The following is a 21847-nucleotide window of genomic DNA, read 5'->3' on the forward strand; positions in this document are numbered from 1 at the left end:
GTTTAGCAATGTGTTAATCTGGGTTAATCTGTAAACCACTATAGATTCAGTTACGATATCACCACCTACAGAGGACACTCATTCGCCTCACTTTCTTTTTTTAAATCCATAGATTCCTAAATCGGATCCTGGAGAACCCACTCTCCTGCGTATTTAAGCGTTTTTCCCGGCTCTAAAACACTCACTGCAACTCAAGAAGGGCTGTTACTTAGCTGATTCAATGGATCAGGTGTGTTGAAGCAGGGAAACGTGCTCTTACATCTCATACAATGGGGTTGGATTGGCTAGTTACACCATTTGGACAATTGTGTTTTTACTTACTCTAGTTTTTGTTGTGATTCTCGGAAAAATACCGTTTTGAACTATTTTCACTCTGAAATTGGTCATATGTATAAAAAGGCCAATTTTCCCGTATGAGTCAGTGTTCGGCTTTGTGTTTGAGGTGTTCAAAACATCTTGGTGACCAAAACCTCATGACAATCTAAAAGAATACAACTCTCTAAAATAAGATCGCTTATCTCCAGCCTGGTACAAAGTCATCTTCATCTTAAAAGTCATTTTTCATCAGGCAAAATCACAATATGGTGCACATTATGTCTAATTTTCTTATATCAGTTAGTGCTCAGCGGTCAGTGAAGCTCCACAGAGGGTTTAAAGCATCTTGAGTCACCAAAACCTCACTACAATCTGAAAGAATAAGACTTCATAAAATAAACGTGCAGCATAAATGGATCATAATATGTTGCACATATGTCTAGTTTTCCTGTCCCTGTGTTCATCATAGTGTTTAAGAGGTTAAAACGCCTCCTAGACGCCTATACAACTCACCACACCTTAAAAAAATGGAACTTGCTAAAATGTCTCCAGCCTGGCCCAAAGTCTCCTTCTGCCCTCAGATCAGTGTTTAGGAAGCCGAGCAGCTCTGTGGGAGGACTGCAGCGCCTCTTCAACCTGAGCTAGACAACCTACAGCTCAGTGTGTGACCAACACAAAAAGAGAGATAAACAGACAGACAGATAGATAGATGGATAGATAGACTAAAATGACACATAGACGGATGGACAAACAGATAGATCGATCGTAGATAGACAGACAGGCAGAATGAAAGACATAAATAAATAGACAGTCAGACAGACAGACTGTCTGTCTATAGATAGATAGACAGACAGCAAGAGGGCCCTCTGTGTGTACATGTTTCTGATGTGTCGGCTTTTCCCCTACTCTTGCATTAAACCCTTGTTTCACTACATATCGTTCGTTCTTATTAGTTGTTGTTTATTTTTTTATTTAATATTGCTGAAGTCTGCAAAAATGACAAGCGCGCGCACTGATAATAAACCCGATCTTTAAGCCCTAGACCCACACTGCGCTTTTCCCTCATCATTATAAAGGTGGAGCAAGCGTGATGACGGCGCGGGCTGTGTCCCAATTCGCTCCATATAACATTAAATAGTGCACTACACGAGCTATAGAAACAACGATGTACTACTCCACACAGTGCGCCGCCGTAGTGAGGAGGGTGTGATTTAGGACAGGACCGCGGACTGCTGCGCTCTCGGGCTTGTTTTGAAGGAAGTGTATGTAAGCAGCACGCAGCGCTCGAAGAGAGAAAGAGCAGAGAAACGGGACCGGGCCGGAACACGGAGATTATTACTCAATAACTAAGTCTTTAACAGGCGGGTTAAATAGCAGCACTTTTTGGGGAGCTTATTTATTACTCCAGTTCGATTTGATAAACCTGACCTAGTGGCACAGGGGAACCATATTTAACTTGTAAATAAACCACGAACGAACAAAACAATAGTGACACAGCGAAGAGGACTCAGCGTTAGCATTAGCGTTAGCTTGTTTGCTAAAACACTACCGACGTTCGCCGTTACTCCTGTTTCGTTTCTGGATTGAAGTGAGTCGGATTATTTACTGTATATAAATGTTATTAGATTTACTTGCTGCCTTGGTAAACTTGTGAATTTGGGCTTGTTATGTATTCTGACGAGAGCAAGACATTCTATGTGGGTGTCAAAAGACCGCAAGCTAACTAGCGGTTAGCTTTTATGACTAGCAGTGTTTTCGGTTGCTAACTACTCCAGCTGCGTTGACTGCACAGTGCGCTAATATGGCGTTTTGGGGTGTTAACGTGCATAAATATCTAAACAGGTCATCTTCACGTCGAGACAGAAAGTCATTTTTAGTGACCTTTAATGTTTAGCGAATTGAGCTAGCGTTAAAACATCTGACAGCACCGTTAGCTGGGGAGCTAATCTACATGTTCATATGTTGTTTTTGTTTGTTTGTTTGTTTGTTTGTGTGAGAGAGAGCGCGAGCTGATAGCATTGCTGTATCGCTATCTCTCTCTCTCTCCATCTATCTATCTATCTATATCTATCTATATATATATATATATATATATATTGTGTGTGTGTGTGTGTGTGTGTGTGAGAGAGAGAGAGAGAGAGAGATAGAGAAAGGTGGCTTTATTAGAGGCCTGGTGGTTATTCTGACGTGGTTGAGCAAGGTTGATGATTGAAATCAGTTTAAAATGCACCACAGAGTCCTTCACGTCATCCTGATATACTGGTTCAGTGTTTTGATTAAATGGTCTGCACAAGGGATGATTTTAGTTGTGAGTTTCAGGATGTAATAACAAGCTGTTTATGAGACTTTTTATAATGGGGAAGCCCACACCCTGAGCCAGCCAGGACACAATAACACAATAACACCATAAAGCCGTGGAGATGTTCGAGATGGATCTCCTGATGATCACGGTCATCTGAAGTGCTCAGCTGAGGAACATCCAGCCGTTTCCGGTCCTCGTGGTAAAACGCTCCTTTGTGGATTTGAACCATGTGATCCGACTTTGCCCCGTGTCATGGGTTCCAGATTAAACACGGAGTCGCCCCGTTGCAGTTACACCCAGGGCACTGTGAGGAATATACGCCGAGAGGAAAGAACCAGGTTTTAGAGATTAGAGGCTACACTCGAGCAAGTTATATTCCTTCAGACGGATCTTTCCTACTGGGAAGTCGGAAATCGCATAGCGTTTAGAGTTTGCTTTCGCATAGAAGAATTTCCGAACCGTGGAATGCCGGTATACTTTTTGGCAGAACGGTCAGAGCTAGGTTCATCCCTTGGTACCAACACTCGAGGCGAGGAACAGCGATCTTAAAAACAGAAAGAAATGCATCATAATTTAAAAAAAAAATTGATGCGTGGAATTTCATCGTGCAGAAATACCTGTTCTTTCTGGCAGCACAAATCTGACATAATTCATATGGCAACCCCTCCAGTTGTATGAATTTCCGGTTTTATAAATAACCGTAACAACCCTTTCCCCTCGATCACGCTACAGGAAACAGGACGCGAGGAGTTGAACCAATCACGTGACTCGTTACTCGGCACCGAACATATCGAACTCAAAAAACAAAAAACCCACGAGTCTGAGTCGGCTCTCGATCCGATTCAGCCAGCACAGTGTCACACAGCACAAATTTAGCCTATTATTTGAAGCTTTATCACTGTGTTTTTTTTTTGTTTTTTTTTTTAATGATCAGGTTGGCCTCTACGCAAAAGCATCATGCCTATTAAAATATTGATATCCTGAATGACTGCCATGCTGGTCTTTATAAAGAATGTAATATTATTATAGATTTATTTGTTCGTTCACCTTGCGCGTTGTCCAGCTCGGAGTCTTCGTGGATCTGGAGTTTATCCCAGGAACACGGGGCGTGAGGTGGGAATTAACCCTAGATGGGACGCTGGTTTATCACAGCACTACACACAAGCACGCACGCACAGATCCCCATACATGTTTTTGGTAGGCCAGAGGAAACCGGAGAACCCGGAGGAAACCCTGCACAGACACGGAGAGGACGTGTGGAACTTCACACGTTAACCCGAGCTGTCTCTTACAGAGTTATTTTGCCACAAAATTCCTAGCCGAGCCAAAAATTCTTCTTTCACTGACGTTCACTTCGGTTATCGGTTTCCTACGTTACCCACAATGCCATTCGACTACCTGCCGGTAGAGGTGGCAGTAGGATTTAGCCCCCTGGCCTTTATCTCCTTCAGTCCGTTTATTTTTACTCGCATGCAATTTTGCTGCGGCTTTAAAAAAAAAAAAAAAAAAAAAAAAGACCCTTTTTTTTTTGCGCAGTGATGTTTGATGGTAAATGAGATCTTTTAGCTGCACTCATGCTTGACGCACGTGATTCGAAAAGGGCTTTGACCGAATGCATGTTCTGATGATGTCACATGACGCATCTTGGCCCAAATCTGCCGTAAATTTGGAAGAATTTACAAGATCCCCCGAATAATGCAGATTTTGCTTGATTTTGCGTTAATTTCTGCGGCATTCCGGAGGGACTGTCTATGTAAAGAGAGTGATGCAGCGGCGCTTTAGTCTTTTAGTCAGGAAAGTTGTTCTTTTAAGTCTGGTGAGCTGTGTTTAGGAGCAAAACCTGACTGTTTGAGATTGTTCTTTTAAACTGCGCCAGCGACGTCACCCTGTGAGGTCTCACCGGAGTTTCCTGTTCACGGGAATAACGAAAATACGACATGGGTGTGTGTGACACGGGTCGCTGCACAACGAGTCTTTTGAGGAACTGCAGCGTTGGGAGGCGATGAGAAGAACCCCGTCTCAGACACACCATGGTTGTTGGCGTTTCTTTAAGGAACTCCGCTAGGCCCTGTGTTTCGTGAATAGATGTGTGCGTGGTGTAAATACTGGTGAGAGTTTCACAAGTTTAACTTTCCTGGTTATTTTTCGGACAGTTCTTTCATTTATTTCAACAGTTTGGGCTTTCTTGGTGGAAAAGTGCTAAAGAGGTCAGTTGGACCCTTGTGAGAAAATGGTTAGACTCTGAAATCGATGTAGAATCGAACACGGCGTGTGTTTTCAGTTGCAGGAGTTTTTCTGTAAACGTGAGACGCTAAACCGAGCCAAAGGACAAAGCCGCAGTAGTGCTGAAGAAAAAGAGAAAATAAACGCAACATGCGATGAGCAAAATATTTGTTATTTTTGTAAGTATCTAGTCGTTTACTGAGAGCCAGCTAGGGCTGGGCAATATGATAACAGTATTGTGATAAATAAATTGTCACAATACACTTTTCTGAAATATTGCAAGTATCGTGAGATCTGTCCTTTTTTTAATTATTATTTTTAATTGAATAACAGCGACACACTTTGAGCTGTGATTTTTCTTTCTGAATCGTTAAGTGTAAAAATGTTAACTTTCACAGAGGTGTCGTCCCCCCCCCCCCCAAAAAAAAAAAAAGATTTGGCTTTTAACGGTTTTTATTTTTTTCCTGTTTTCCTGCCTTTTTTAAAAAAAAATTATGCAAACCTCTATATCATGATGTGTATTGTAAACATGTCTCCAAGTATCGCGATATGATCTTACCCCCCCCCCCCCCCCCCCATTCATTTTTCTCTGATTTTTATTGGTAAACGGACAAGTTTTGTTGTTGATAATATTCCTGTCCTGCTGTTAATCAATAAGCCTTTAAACATTTCGTTCACTGAGAGCTTCCCCGTCATTCGCTGTATTGATTCCGGAGCAGAACAGCCTGCAGTAAAGATGCACTCGTCTGAGTTCAAGGGTTTGTTGTACACGTGTGTGTAACAGCAGCACTGCAGTTATTGTATATTTAATCTGTGAGATATGTAGGTCATCTGAAACTGGGAGATCTGTGCGATTTATACAGCAAGTGTATTGTTCGTGGCTGTTGCGTGGCCTGAAGTTCTCCAACAGAGAAGGGTTACTGTTCAGGTCCAACATGGCTGCCGGTTTTGTCGTTCCTTGTAATGCTGGCAGGCAGCCGTTCATCTGAACCGCGAACGCAGAGCGTGTCGGGTGTGATTCCTCACCTGAGAGCCAGGACACAGAGCTGCTTGGTGTGTGTTTGTTTTTTTGAGTAAAACCAGACAGCAGTTGGACTGTAATCAGAATTAATATGGCTCAGAACCTGTAGTGCTGGAGTGTGTTATACTCTTGTTAAATAATTAGAACCTTAACCTTGTTTCTATTCTAATATACATTTATAGTTTAATATAGTTTCTATTCTATATATTACAATTTTATTATTATTATTATTATTATCATTATTATTATTATTATTATTATTATAGCAAACAGCTGCCTGTATTTGTTGCATGTTTTGCAGCGTATTTATTTAATGGTCTCAGTGCATTGACAATCTTCACAGCCCAGCCACTTTCTCTTTCAGTTTATAACAACAAGGTAAATCCTGACAGCGTAATAGATTCTGTGGAAAAGTAATTCTCAGAAAAAATTTTCTAAGAAAGAAAACCAATTACCGCATTTGCTCCATCCCCCCCCCCCCCCCCCTTTTTTGGGCTGTGCCATATTGTATCGTCCATGATGTACAGGTACAATCCCATGATAAGAACGTCATCCCGCTATATTGACGATATCGTTGATAACGAAGCAATGTGATTTTAAAAACGCTCCTGGTGTGTGTGTGTGTGTGTGTGTGTGTGTGTGTGTGTCTTCCTGTATTTTTAAATACAGTTTGTAAAGGTAAAATATTTGCGTGGATATGGATGCCGGCTGATGCTCAGGGTTTCAATACCGGTATCGGAAAATGAAAAAAAAAAAATTATACTATTTCAAAAAAAATTGAAATAGCATGGTGTTTTTTTTGTTTGTTTGTTTTTTTCCTTTTCCGATACCGGTACGTGTGTTTAAATGGTATTTTAACAGCGTGATGGTGTGAAACTGATGTGTATAGACCAGGTCGTTAGCTTGTACAGTGAAAATAAGATTGAAAAAGAATCACAGCCTGAATCGAGAAGAGCGAGCGTGCCTAAAGACAGAGTTAAACACGCTAAGCTTGTTTTTTTTTTCCACTCCCGTGCGTGCTCATGTGCGTAATAAGGACTTCATCTCGAGCCGAGTGTCTCCAGGGTTATTTTCTTTAGTCGTTTCTCAGAACCTGCCTCTGGACCGTCTGGATTCGATTGGCGCAGTCCATGAACTGGGATCGTTCCTCCGCACAGCCCCGGCTTCGTATTTGCTGCCTCTAGGCCCTGCAGCTTTGCATCCAAATTCATTTCCTCAGCGAGCTGCTTTGCCTTTGAAACGGATTTATTCTCATGCAGGAATTTTTATATTTCCTTTCAGTACTTCTGTTCGTACTCGAAGCAGAGACGACGTCTGCGAGGGTTGCACGAAGACGAATCCGCCTCCGTGAGGTTACAGACCGTCTGCGGTTTCGTATCGGCCGTACCGAACGAGTTCTCCGGTACCGCAGAATTTCCACGAGTTTTCAGGGTACTACCGGAAAACGATCGCCTGCTGCAGACTGACGAGCGCGTGAACTGCGGCAGTGTAGAAGTCGATAGAGAGTACGTAAATAAGTGGTGATAAAACACAAGGAAGAGGAAGAACTGCTCAGTTTGCTTGCATGTTTGCAGAGAGGAGAGGAAAGGAGGAATAAAAGACGCAGGTGGTTGTACGTGCGAGTTTAGCGTGATGGTGAAATCGCCAGTTGGCGTGTGACGTCCTCCTTCTCCTCTGTTACGTCATGGCTGAGCCTTGCCTCTGGAGGATGCACGCAGAGGCGTTTAGCGTTCGGTCTAAAAGGGTTTCGTCTTTTTGAAAGAAACGGGCTCCTAATACAAGTAAGCAGTTGGTACCGACTGATCTAGAAGTCCAGTGTCATTGATGTACACCAAAATATATGGCCAAAAGTATGTGGACACCTGACCATCACACATCGCCCATAAGTACTCGTTGAACATCTCATACCAGATTTATTCCCCCTCTTTGCTGTTACAATAAGCTCCACTCTTCTGGGAAGGATTTCACTAGATTTTAGGGCGTGGCCGTGCGAGCATTAGTAAGGTCAGGTATTGATACCAGGCGAGGAGGCTCCGGTTCCAGTTCATCCGAAAGGTGTTCAGTGGGGTCGAGGTAAGGACACTCGAGTTCTTCCACTCCAACATTCACACACCAGGTCTTCATGGAGCTCGCGTCATGCACAGGGGCGTCGTCATGCTGGGACAGGTTTGGGCTTCTTAGTTCCACTGAAGGGAAATTTGTAATACTACAAAACACAAAAACATTCAGTACAACAGCGCTCCTCTACCTTTGAGGTAAGAGTCTGGGGAAGAAGCACACGTGGGTGTGATGGTCAGGTGTCCACAAGCGGTTGGCCGTATAGTGTTTTTGAGGGAGAAAAGGTTTCCTGAGGTTAAGCGGTTGTGGACTACTCGTGAGGAAGCGGTGCAGCGAACTTCATTCGCAGTCCTGGAACAAAGTGGCTCTTAGAAAACGGCACCTTGAGGATGCGACGGGAACGAAGCCTTTTTATAGAAAACGTTCATTACTGGCTGGTCTAGTCGTCCTCTAGAAATACTCCGAATCACTGAATTCTGCTTTTTGTTTTTTTTTTGTTTTTCTATCCGCGAGACCAATTTTAAGACGAAGACGTTCTCGAACCGCTTCTTTTGTAGCAGAACAGGCTGTGAGCGAAGTTGCGATCCCATATTCAAGCCAAAAAACAACACACCTCTTGGTTTTCGTGTCCGATTGAGGCTGCGTTTAAGTTGTTTGCCTTGATGTACAAGTCGGATATTCTATTTCCACAAAGACCAGACCCGTATTCGGTTCCTCCACAATAACACGCTCGCTCAGCTGAAAACTTTTTACGAGTAGCGTACGATGAGCGATTGTCGTTTCCGCTGCAGTTTTTGTATTTATTTCTTTTTTGTATTTTGTTTTGAGGTCTTGAATTTTTCTTGTGAACGTTTCCTCACTGAGGAACGCCCTGGTTCCTGTCAATGACAAGGGTGTATGGGTTACACATCTGCAAATCCAAGTATAGATTGCTGATTTGAATGCAGTTTATTGTCTTGTATTTAGAGCACTACGGTGTAGTTCTAGTTACTTCCTGTGTGTGTGTGTGTGTGTGTGTGTGTGTGTGTGTGTGTGTGTGTGTGTGTGTGTGTGTGTTGTGAAAGTGAACCCTTTCCAAACATGTTCTCTCTAGTTTATTTTGACCGCTTGATCGTATGCAACGCGGGACACGCTGTTCCCAGTGATGTCATGCACTCGGCTACACAAGTGTTTACAAGCTGCACTCGGTTCCAGATGCCAGGGGTTTATGGCATGAGTGTATCAGTGTCCATTTACAGCACTGTGCACCTCTGCATTGGGCAAAAGTAAGTGTGTGTGTGTGTGTGTGTGAGATAGCGAGCATGCTCAGGCAACCCTCGTGACTGCAGACAGAGAAAATAAGTGAGAACACATGACTCGTTCAAAGTTTAGTGCAGGAAAAAAAAAGTGATGAGTGTTTTCCTCATAATGGCATCGTGTTCAACCCGGTCAGCGCTGAATCACCACCGCGGCAGCTAAGTTTCACTGCACCATACTCCACGACTTAAATCAATTTCGGTTGCTCAATCTTCAGGATTAAGAGACGGCAATCGCCATGTTTAGTATGGCCTAGATATCGACGTTGTGGACATTGAATAAAACATTTATTGAAAGCCAGGGACGCCGTCGCCCAGGTATCACTATCGGTATCGGTCCTATAAGGTGCTCCGATATCGCGCAATACTGTCTCATCTTGTGTAATCCTGGTGTTTGCCGTTTTAGAAAAACCAACACACGGTGAGATCTTCCACCATCGTTAAGAAAACTGCTCTGTGGAAATACTGAAAGGACGAATTACAGCATCTCCCAGTGAATACAAACGTCTCCTAGTGCTTAATAGAGAGCCGTATCGGCGGGCGTGGGCATTAAGAGCAAACACAAGGGGCCGTATGTGCAAGCGTGCCGAGAAACCATCACGCACTGCGAGTACTTCGGTTCAGCGAGCACTGAGCACTCAAGCATGTGTGCTTCCTGTCCTCTGAATTCACAGCATCTTGAGCTTTTTTTTCTTTCTTTCTTTCTTCTTTTTTTAAAATAAATGAATCGGAACAATGTCGTTGCTTATCATGTTTTTTGATCTATATTATTATTATTATTATTATTATTATTATTATTATTATTATTATAGTGATCCTTGGGTGAGTTTTAGGTTGAGTTTCCGTTGCTTTTCCCAAACTGATGCATAACAGGTGCTGGAATTTCATTTTCTGTTTGTTTCGTTAAAACTTCCTTTGCGTCTCTGCGCACTTTGCATAATTTTTCTCGCAACTGCAAATCCAGATGTTTGTTCCGAAGTATAAACGAGTCACCGTATTTATTAGATTTACTTTCAATCCGGATGTCCGTTGGATCATCAGTAGCGGCATTTCTAGTTCTGCGTTTTTATCCTGTCCGCGTATTTATTCGACATGCTGTTACGACTACACATTTCAAAACATCACCACGCACGTCTTTTTGAAACGCGGGCGTTTCATCGTTCTTGAACGTTAAACTTGAGAGTAACGGGGAGGAGTCGACCTCAGAGGGAGGATTTAATCAAACGTTCGGCAAACACGCAGCTTTATCCGTTACAGTTTGAGGCGTACGTCGATCAGACAGAAAGATGAAGTGTCCGAAAGACGTGGTTCATCCGCGTCAGTTTGTTTCTTCCGGTTGTGATCAATCGTGACGTTAGGATGATCTCTTCTTGCTTTTTCAGGATGATTAAAAACACTCCACGTTTATTAACCTTGCTGATATTGAAATGGGAACTGGTCTGTTATTAGAAATGATTAGAAACCTTTACTCTGTTGGCAGATGTTTCTTCTGTAACGTCAGCATTTACGGTAATTCTGTTTGGTATCTCGGTGAGACCGGTGTCGGGTATGAGCTAGATTAACCAGATAATATGGAGTAAAACGAAAACGAGAGTTACTCTGCCCTATTTATCGCCTAAATGTCAATCATCTGTCACCCAAAAATCTGTCATTCATCCTCGTAACCTGATATTTCTGAACTAATCCTGTGTCTGTTTTTCTTTTCTTTTTTCTGTGTCCTGTTTCCTTTAGCGCAGACACAATGACATCGAGGAAGAAAGTTCTGCTGAAAGTGATCATCCTCGGGGACTCAGGGTGAGCGTCGAAATGCTGCAGCACTGCACACCTTCACTAACGTGTTTAATCTAAAACAAAAAAAAAAGAATTGTTTTTGTTTTTTTTTTAATCAGTAACTGATAAAGCAGGTGAAATGAGGCTGGAAATCCGCAGTGCAGGAAGTCTTCGGTTTACGGGTTTGATATCAGGATGCGTCAGTAACGTTTGTGGTTATCGGTCTGATACTCTGCTGATTTACTCATATTCATTAAAAAAAAAAAAAGAGAGAAAGGTTTGGATGAACATGTCCCTTAATCCTAGTGTACGTTATCGCACTACTTACTACAGCTTCAGAGGCAGCGGGAACGTGAGCGGCGGCAACGTTCGCGCACATCCGGAGGATTAAAAGCAAACACTCGCTCTACGACACATCAGGTCGTAGCTTTGTTAAAACTTCCCGCCGTCCATCGTCACGACTCGCGCAGAGAACTCCGACTCGGATCTAGAAAATGCAGAACTCTGGTACGCGAAACAGACGTTTGGGTCAGTTTCAAGACTTCGCGAAAGGTTTTTTTTTTTGTTTGTTTGTTTGTTTTTTAATGCCAAAATAGTACACGTAATAGGAAAGCCAGTTAGTGTAAGGTAACGGTCTTTAGCAGTGCGCGAGTATGCAGTTTGAGACGGCGCTAAGTTAGTTTTCATTTCACGGCCATATTTACTTCGGTATCGCACCACATGGAAACGTAGCGGCGGCCATCTTGTGCACGTATAGTTAAAAGAAAGCATCGTCCGGCCTTTAATGGAACAGTTTCTGAGGGAATCGGTGAATTTGCCCCTAACTGACACACACTTGGATAAGTAGATCTCTCTCGGTCAGAATGACACCATCGATATTTATCATTCACCATCCAAGTGCTATTTCCGCCAAGTTATTTATTTGTTGTTGTTTGTTATTCATGCGTTTTTATACGTAAAAGTGCTCAAAGCTTTCACTTCCGCTTTCCCTTGAACGTGTGTGTGTGTGTGTGTGTGTGTAGGGTGGGAAAGACCTCTCTGATGAACCAGTATGTGAACAAGAAGTTTAGCAATCAGTACAAAGCTACAATAGGAGCGGACTTCCTGACAAAAGAGGTGATGGTGGACGATCGGCTTGTCACAATGCAGGTACGGAGAGCGGCCCTGACTCCTCCTCCTCCTCCTCACACACTCACGTGAATAAATCTGCTCACGCACGGAGAATAAAATGGATTTAGATATGGATAACAGTTGCATTTATGCATTTGGCTACTGCTTTTTTGTTTTGTTTGAACAATCCAGGCCTCGAGGTGTTTGAGGAACATGAGTGTAACCCAGCTGAGCACATGCAGGTGCAGGGTAGTTATAAGATCGAAATAACAAAAGGAAGCAGGAAGTGAAGTCTGTATCTGTACACAGGAATGATACACGGAGCAGTCCGTTTGTTGTTTTCTTTTCCTATACATGCCGTTTGGAAAATTCACACACCAAGCTGACGGTATTTGGGTTCACCTGAGCACCAGCAATGCAGGTTCATTTCAGACCCAAAAGATGATGAGTCCGGATTGTTTTAATGTCATTATTGTTGTGATTTTTATCATTAAAAAAAAAATTGCCGCAGATTTGGGACACAGCGGGTCAGGAGCGGTTCCAGTCTCTGGGCGTGGCGTTCTACCGCGGCGCCGACTGCTGCGTGCTCGTCTTCGACGTCACGGCACCGAACACCTTCAAGACGCTGGACAGCTGGAGGGACGAGTTTCTGATCCAGGCCAGCCCTCGCGACCCTGAGAACTTCCCCTTCGTCGTGCTCGGCAACAAAATCGACCTGGAGAACAGGCAGGTGCGTGCTGCAGGCGCGGACGGGAACCGATACGCGTTTTCGATTTAGCAAAAGCGCCCACTGTCTGTGTAGAACGTTGTGAATTGCGGTTTGATCGTTGTGGGAACATCAGAGTATCAGTGGAGGTCATGTGACTTGATACTTTTTACTACCTGCGTGACAGACTGTTGTTTTTGGACTTTTTTTTTTTTTCCCCCTTCTCCTTCTTCAGAAGGTTTCTCAGCACCCTCTCTTGAAATTTAATAAGGAAAAACATGTCTTGTCATGTTTGAGAGAAACCAGAAAGTGTAAACTAATCTGTCCTAACCAAAACACTTGCACTGGAGACTCCTTCTGAATTTGTTACGTTGTTATGACACTGTTGGATTTTTTATTTTATTTTATTTTTTTAAAAAGGAAAGGAAAAAAAGAGTGCAGATTTGTGTGTGAGGAAGGGGGAAAAGAATCATTCCGACACTTGTCCTCTGTTCCTCTGCGTCTCCCAGGTAACCACTAAGCGAGCACAAGCCTGGTGCCAGAGCAAGAATAACATCCCCTACTTTGAGACCAGCGCCAAGGAGGCCATCAATGTAGAGCAGGCTTTCCAGACCATCGCACGCAACGCACTCAAACAGGTACTCACTCACTACTTTTTTTTTTTTCTTTTTCTTTTGTGTATGCTTTCTTCCTTCATCATACAGTGTCATTAGCCAGTTTAGACAGTAGTTGAGTTTACTACCCTGAGCTTATTGCTCACTTTCACCCCCTAGTGGAATAATTCATCTTTCGATTCGATATGTACCACAGGATGACTTTAAAATTTATTCGGTGGCCTGAATTATAAATGTAATAAAGCTGTGCCAGGGTTGTTTTTATTTTTTTTTATTTATTAATTTTTTTAAAACGCCTCTGTTCTAACGTATAGATTTCTTTTTTGCCTCCAGGAAACCGAGGTGGAGTTGTACAACGAGTTCCCAGAGCCGATCAAGCTGGACAGAAACGAGAGAGCCAAGCCATCAGCGGAGAGCTGCAGCTGCTGAAGATGTACAGGGGGCGCTACTGATCACCCTCCACCCTGTCTGGCCTTGTTCCTCCTTTTCCCTCTTTACACATCTGTCTTTCTTTCTCTCGCTCTCACACTCTCTCTCTTTCCCCTGTTCCCCTCAATGTAATCACTGGCCTTCATAGAGCAGGCAGGCTTCCTCTTCTAGAATATACCCTATACAACTTGCACTCACAACCACACACACACACACACACACAGTGCGCTCAACAGGCTTTACATTAAGCCCAAAGAGATAATTATGAAGAAAAAGTGTTTTGGTCCACAAGTGTTTTCAGGCCCTCAATAGTAGCTCTTTTAACTTTAATCTTGTCACTAGTCCTAACTTCTTCAGTTCTAAGTTCTTTAGACTTCCTTCAATTTCGACCACACACACACACTCACTCACTCTCTCTCTCGCTCTCTCTGTGTTCATTCTGAAACTTTCAACACTTGAATGCTCTCTGAGACTTTTTATACATACGCCACCACCTTGTTAACTGGAACCTATAAGATGTGATGTAGATGGATGGGGCTGTGTAATATAGCGGTGTATTAAAGCTCTGTTGGTATCAGGACTGTCTGCTCTCTCTGGTTCGACAGGAAGCTTCGCGTGTCGCAGTTCGACTCTTAAAAGCATGCTCTCTTGCTTTATTTGCTTTTCGCTCATTAATATACAGTGTTGCATTTAAAGAGTCGTACCAACAAGCCTGGTGGTGTGAGGATAGGGACTAAAGATTTGGTCACTAAAATCAGTACCATAGCGGTGACCTTAGAATTCTATGATATTTTGGGATTTTTTTGTTTGTTTGTTTGTTTTAAATCGTCACCCGTCTCGTGAGCAGGACCGCTCACTGCAAATTGTTAGTGACTCTGCTTGTTTTGTTTTTTTTTTCTCCTCACTCCGCCTCAGGGTGGCAGATGGACCGGTTGGTATCCCTTGGATATTTTACAATCTGTTTATTCTCTCATTATTGTTATTATTATTGTTGTTTATTATTATTATTATTTGACCTGAATAGATGGACAAAAAAAAAAAATGCAAAAACTACAGAACAGGACATGGGAAGCATCCATCGTGACTAATGAAACATTTATTACAGCACAGCATATACATCGTTTGAAAAATAAATGTATTTCAAAGTAATAAAAAAAAATTTAAAAAACTTGTTGAATAAATCTTTTGCGCAGTACTTTTTCTTTTTGTATGCTTAAGGTTTAATGAGTTTTCATACGCACAGCATTGTGACCATCGGCAGGCGCTGGAACGTTTTCGGTTAAGACGAACATTTTTCACTCGGTCTGCGAATTGTCCCGAACTTTTAGTAGTCAAGTAACGATCTGAAGAAATTGAATTAGTAGAGCGAGTCAAAGGGAAACAAATTAGAGAGACAGTACGTTAAATTTGTACTTGCGAAAGTAAGCTGTCAGACAGCTTCACTGTTCTCAACAGCCCACTGAACTGCTACTTTAACCCTGATACACTTATAATGCCTATTAGCAATAATGCAAAACATTTAGAGGCTTTTTACTTTCTTATAGATAATAAATGTTTTTTTTTTTTACACTGCCTCTGTTTAACCAGTCCACCCAAGCAGAGAGCTTGAAATGGGGAGCTAATCATCAGTCCTTTCTTTCATAATATAACGGAATCATACAGTACAACACGTATGCGTTAGATTTGAACTGGCTTTTTTTTTTTAATTTTATTTTTTTTTTTTGAAGTGCTGCAACCCAAACTGTTAAACAGGAGTAAAAATCATAAAACAATAGGCACAGAAAATGCACTGCAGGATCGGAGTTATAGTGAATGAATGTATTGGTTTTAAAATACTCAAGTGTCTCAGGAAGTGAAGCAGAACTTCCATCAGAGCATTCATTAATCCAGCAAAAGAATTCCAGTAGCATTCAGTGATGCCAACATCGTCAAAGTATGGGAGCGTTATGTTCTTGGTCTCTTGCTGGCCCCGTTTCCCAGCAGCCACTGCCGCAGCGGCCCGACAGCTTTGGACGTCGGAGACTTTCCTGCCGTTTCTTTAAGTTCGGCATCATCGGGTGCTTTCTTCTTACCGGGCGAGCCGTTTTTCAGCCAGCTCATCATCATCTTGCTGCTGGCCGAAGCTTGAGGAGGAGCCTAAAGAAAGAAAGAAAGTGGTGGAGGAGAAGAGGGAGTGGAAGGAAGGACAGGGTGGACAAGAAAATTCAGTTGAGATTCTAGTTTTTGCAGGAAAACTTCATCACAGATTTTGTTCCTCTGCACCCACACTCAATCCCTGAACTTGCCACCATCAAGCCCTGAGCCTTCCTTCGGGCCAACCTCTAGCAGGGTGGTCTTTTTTTTTTTTTTTGTACTTAACCCTGGACTAACACTGAAGCAAAACAAGGGCTTGAACCAGTGTTCTCAACCCCCAAGGACCGTAACGCTTACCACTGAAAGCTGTGAGGGGGATGTGAATGTGCTTTCTGGGAACTGTTTCCGCGAACAGAAGTGCTTATTTGGCTTGTTACAGTTTTTGTTGTTGAGATATTCAGAATGCAAGTATAAGAATGCACACGTTTAAAAAGATCTGGTTAATACTCCATCTGCCAGAACCACTGCACCACTGAGAGGCACAAGTGGAGGTTCTATAATACACATTTAAGTCAACAAATGGCTTACCCTATGAAACAGAGTTAGAACTGTTTGGGAGTCAACAATTCGAGATGGGTGCCTAAATATTGTGCAAACGATTCCTGAACTTTCAACACTCACATCCTGGAGCAGCTTTGAACCAGCAACACCTCAATCCACAGGCCAGGCGAACCATGGTGGTAACCACTGTACCACTGTACCCTGAGCACGAGCTCAATAAGACGTTTCGTGGTTACTTTACCACGCAGAGGAATAATGTTTCTTGTACGTGATATAAACGAAGCACCTTCTTGGCGTTTGGGTCCAGCGGCTGCAGGCACTCGGGGGAGTTGTTGCGCGCGTTGTTGACGATTGACGAGACGGGGTGAAACGTAAGGCAGGATTTAGACTGAAGCAACTTAAGAGCTTCCAGCGAGCGCACCTCCCCGAAATCCAACCATCGCCTCACCTCCTCTTCTCCATCCAGAATGGCCGGCATCCTGTCTCACACATGTACACACACACATGGAGGCACTAATGACTGTCCCTGGTCCAATAATCCACAGAAAAGCATACAGTGAACTCTACGCTTGACGTATGGATGCGTAGCACGAGTGATGATACAATGTCGTGCTCTACCTGTCGTGGATGCTCTGCAGGTTTGGCGAGGCGTTCACAGTGATCACGGTGTAGGTGTACAGAACCTCCCCACCACCAGGAGGAGTCCAGCAGTCAAACAGCCCCGCTATGGTGAGCAGACGCCATCCCGCCCACTCACCGCTCTCTTCGGCGTCCTGTTAAAGGAGACAAACCGAACGTTTGTTTTTCAGTGCGTCCTTAAAAAAAAAAAAAATACATCCATAGATTTTACATCACCAAGAACCTCACGGATGAGAAGCGAGCGCTTACCTATAGAACCACATCACAAATAAAACGTGCTGGTTTTTCAAATTTAACCTGAATAATGACGGAACAAGCGCGATGCCCGACAATCTCCATCGTCCCATGTTCAGGATTTGCCTCGAGGTGGGACTCCTACAGCTGTTCTCGTGGCTCAGTGTGCAGGTGCTCATGTGTCTCAATGTGATAATCATGGTTTGAGGCTAAGCGCTGGTGAGCCTTCAACAACTACAAGGCTTTCCTAAACACAATTTTGTGCGTCAGTGATGTAAAATGGAGGATAAATCCCTCTAAATAAGCTCACACCGCTGAAGGCACCAGTGGTTCAGGGGGTCTGAGGGTGAGGTTTTGGGCCGGTTCTGTGAGGAACTGATCGTGACGCAAAATGGATCCAGAATTTTTACCGTCTTTACACTTTTATTACTGACACGAAAGGAAAGCCAGACAAATCGATTCATTTGTCTGTCCAAATAGGAACACAAAATACTTAATAATTTAAAAAATAAATAAATGTAAACAAGATGCACAAGATGTAAAAATATAAACAAGATGCACGTTCCAGCTTTCTGCATATTTCTGAAGTTAAACAGATTTAACCGTCGGCTCTCGTGACCAGGTCACGGGTCAAATGTGGTTCATCTAGATAAATTTAAAAACATCCGTTGCCAGAAGCACACGCTTTCCTTCACGTCCTGCGTCGTTTTTCCTGTCAGAGAACCGGTTACGTGTTGGCGTCCCGTTTCGCTGTGTCAAAAATCTAAACCTTAGACGATGGCACCGCTGCAGAAATGATTTAAATCCACAGTGAATCATAATCGCTTCAACCTCGACATTAAAAGACCTCCAGTCTTCCTACCCTTTCCTGTCCTTCATGCCGAACACCGTTTTTCGTCTCTCTCTCGTCCCCGTCCCGATTATCCGTCTGGCTCTGGGGGAAATAAATAAAGAAAGGCTGCTTGTCCTTCTGCTGCCTCCTCCACTCGTAGAAGCCGTCGGCTAGAATAACGCAGCGCTGCCCTTTCAACAGAGGGTCCTGGGGCACGAAATAAAAAAAAATAAATAAAAAAAAACACAGAGTGCACGAACATGGAGTTATAAACAAAACTAAAAATGAGGCTCCTTAACATGCAGGAACAGAAACACAACATATTCTCTGCGTTAAAGTTATAGTTCACCCAAAAACGAAAATTCTTTAAACCATGCCTTTATGAACTCGTTTCGGCGCGTGAAAGTTTTGGTTACTCGGGCTGAAATCTCCCAGGTTCCGTCAAAAACGTCTCCGTCGGCGTTCCGAAGACGAAGGAAAGTCTTACGGGTTTGGAACGACGTGAGGGTGAGCGATTGACGACAGAATTTGCATTTTTGTGCGAATCATCCCTTTAATTCAAGCGAAAAACTCACGTCCAGTTAAAGGACGTTCTCAACTGAGATTCTTCCACGTGTATTTCAATAACCCCCCCCAACCCCCCCGCCCGAAATCTTTCGGAACAAGCTATCGGCTGTTATACAGAATGACTCATCTTATATAAAAGTACAATTTGTGACGAGTCACATCGAGAGCCGTTTACGATTCTGCACGATTCTTTTCACCCGGCAGTGAGACATTTATCGAAAGAGCAGACGTGGCAGGAGGCTTTCCGGGTTTGAATCCCGCTGCTCAGAAATCCTACGTTTCGATCCTTCGTACCTTGTAAGACTTTTTCTCCAGCAAGCTCTCGCTGCGACAGTTGGAGGTGCTGTACTGCATCTTGCTCGGGTCGCTCTCCTTGAACCATGCTGGCACCAGACCCCACCGCATCGTCGCCAGCACGCACTCATCCACCGCGGCTTCCTGTCCGATACCGACAAGGCTGAAGTGAATTACATGAGTTGAATAAAAAGAGATTCAAGATTTCAGTTAGTTAGAGCACAGGTTTCCATCCTTGTTCCTGGAGAACCCCATTTTAGTGTTTTTCCCTGCTCTAACACACCCGGTAAGCCTTCCTGAAACACAGGTCAGGTGTTGGGGGTTCTCTAGGACCAGTGACGGGAACCTGCTTCAATACATTACTCCGACTAATGTGATGTTTCTGTATTCTGGCCACGCCCACATGCGAGGAGCTAGAGCGAGAGTTAATACAGTAATGAAATCAATACAAGCTTTGTGTTTAAGCAGTTAATGAAGAGTCTTCTGTCGTTTTGTCTACAAAGATCAAGGAGAGTCAGTAGCGCTTTACCTTACTGAAGTGTCTGCTGGACAGCAGAACCGGACTGAAGGACTGAGGACTCTTGTTGTAGGAGGGTCGGTATTTGTCTGCATCGCCGTCCCTCCACTGAGGCTGCCGCCGCTGTCCGGACCGGTCTCGGTAACGAGAAGCGCGCCGGAGCTCATCCGGGGCGAGGGTGCAGGCTGTCCTTCCGCACATGATCTCAGTCTACATCAACAGGAAACATACAAACAGGGTGAGATCAATCAATTACTCGATATTATAAATTTATGTAATTGAAAAATGTATTAAGTATAATAAATAGCTAACATGAGTCTGTCTGACACAAAAAGTTTTTTTGTTGTTGTTTTATTTAAGTTAGTGAAACTCCCCCTCCCTCCCCCTCTGTGTCTATGTGATATCCTGTGTGCGTATTGTATTCGGCTAACAGGACTTTTATTTTTTAAATGAACGCTAGCCAGTTCATTAGTCGCTAGTTCGTTAGCTTTGTTTGAAAGTGCTATTGAGAAAGCGTTCACTTGCAGCTCGCGGTCAATATTTTTTTTTAAAAATGCATTCAACATTAGCTAAACTGTTTTGTCTGTGTTTGCTAGCTAGTTGTTTTTTGTGCTTGACGTAGAATGTTCGTGTTTGTCCCACCAGCTGTATTCAGATAGATTCCGCCTCCTGCGTTATGATTGGCTGGTTCGTATTCACAATCGAGCCGCCGATTAAACGGTGAACCCTGATTGGTGGGTTGAAGTTCTTCATGTATACTAGCCAATTATAACGCAAGAGGCGGGATTTGTAGAAAACGGGTAGGCAGAAGAGTGAAGCATAACTGTAAAATGCTAACATCTGCTGATACTTAAAAATATAACTGATGCAGCAGTAACAGAAGATTTAAAATATTAATTAGCTGGTAAGTTTGCTTTGTTTGTGCGATTTTGAGCTACTTACCGGCGCGTGTCATAGAAAACAACAACAACGGGTTTATCCGCGTAACGTCAGCTAACTAGCTTACTTTTGGTCTGTAAAGATTTAAAAATGTATATAAGTATAGAGCTAAAGAAATACAGAAATTGTTAGAACAGTGTCGCGTCTCCAAAGTATGTTACAGTTAATCGTTAATTATCATGTAAATATAACTGACAGACCGAAGATCCGTAGTGCGCGCGTACGTAGAGGATCCGCCCCCCTGAAGTGCGCGCGTACGTAGAGGATCCGCCCTCCTGAGGTGCGAGCGCAACACAAATATATACGAGAGTTGTAAATAAGACCGGATGTCGTATTGTACGTCATTAATACGCGACTAAGCGGTTCGTTTTCAGCACAGCAGTGACACTGACACTAGCGATGGGAAATTCGGATCATTTTACTGACTGAATCTCGTTCAGCAAAATGAACGAATCTTTTTTTCAGTCATTTCGTTCATTTCAGCAGAAAATAATTAGTAAGTAAAGGAAGAAGGTAGTCCCCAACACATCTAGTATTTAATAAACTATCAAATAATCTATAGGCTAATGCAGCCAAGCCCGAATTATGAAAAACAGAATCACTTATATTAATAGCTTAGCTGGTCTTCAGGCTACGCAGTCTGTTAGTTCACCTCACTTCTCGATCCGAATCGTTCTTTCTTTTGTCACGTCACATTTGTCACGTCTGTTCCCCGGAAACAGAAATGATTAGTTCACCTCTCGAGTCTTCGGGTTCGAGTCGTTCGTTCATCCCGCTTCAGGTACTGCATGGTGCATTGTGTATGCAGCAGTCACGGGAAGAATGAAAGACTCGAACCCAGGGTTCAAGCCCAAACACCACTGACTGTGTCTACATGCACGTCGAATTCCGATTAAGGTCTATATTCGGGTTCCAGCCGTATTCCAAATACAACGTTTATAAGCATGCAGATATCAGAATATTCCTGTATACATGGTTTTAAGTATGCGCTTTTCCTTTCCAGGGATATTCAAGATGCGCATACATTTTCTGAATAAAGTGTTTACGTACACTAAATTTCCGATTGAAGCAGGCATAGTCCAATGGTGAAACCAGATTTTAGGGAATCGGAATATTGTAACCTGAATCGGGGCAATCGGATCGCAGAGGCGTTTACATGACTCTGTACTAATTAGAATATTGTGAAATTCAGATAAATTTGGGAATATTGATGTTTTTAAATGTAATCAGTGTTGGGCCCTTGATCAAGGCCGTTAACCCTCTCTGCTCCAGTGGCGCTGTATCACTCTGACTTCCTAACAAGCTAGAATGTATATGTGCCAAATAAAGGATTCTACTTCTTCTGATT

At 43.1% G+C, this 21847-nt stretch overlaps 2 protein-coding genes across 5 annotated transcripts; one reads left to right on the top strand and one right to left on the bottom strand.

Annotated features, from left to right (window-relative positions):
- The first annotated feature begins 1586 nt into the window (after nt 1-1586).
- On the top strand, nt 1587-14811 carry rab7a (RAB7a, member RAS oncogene family). The gene is given in 6 exon segments (NM_001329245.1): nt 1587-1903; nt 10946-11008; nt 12007-12133; nt 12606-12824; nt 13310-13438; nt 13748-14811. Coding segments are annotated over 5 exon segments (624 nt in total). The 5' UTR covers nt 1587-1903; nt 10946-10955; the 3' UTR covers nt 13844-14811.
- On the bottom strand, nt 14334-20799 carry hmces (5-hydroxymethylcytosine binding, ES cell specific). Of its 4 annotated transcripts, none has more exons than XM_017450088.3 (8): nt 20700-20792; nt 20503-20573; nt 19573-19770; nt 19044-19206; nt 18213-18389; nt 17096-17250; nt 16764-16956; nt 14334-15979 (listed from the first exon to the last, which is right to left on the bottom strand). In XM_017450088.3, exons 3-8 carry the CDS (start codon nt 19725-19727, stop codon nt 15788-15790), a joined length of 1035 nt encoding a protein of 344 aa, XP_017305577.1. In that variant the 5' UTR covers nt 19728-19770; nt 20503-20573; nt 20700-20792; the 3' UTR covers nt 14334-15787. The 4 variants fall into 4 exon arrangements, with proteins under 4 accessions (XP_017305577.1, XP_017305574.1, XP_017305575.1 ...); XM_017450085.3 differs by having other exon boundaries at nt 19044-19187; nt 20700-20791; XM_017450086.3 differs by lacking the exon at nt 20503-20573 and having other exon boundaries at nt 19044-19187; nt 20700-20799.
- Between the last annotated feature and the right edge of the window lie 1048 nt (nt 20800-21847).

This window comes from Ictalurus punctatus, chromosome 21 (assembly GCF_001660625.3).
Source record: "Ictalurus punctatus breed USDA103 chromosome 21, Coco_2.0, whole genome shotgun sequence".
NCBI classification, from domain to species: domain Eukaryota; kingdom Metazoa; phylum Chordata; class Actinopteri; order Siluriformes; family Ictaluridae; genus Ictalurus; species Ictalurus punctatus.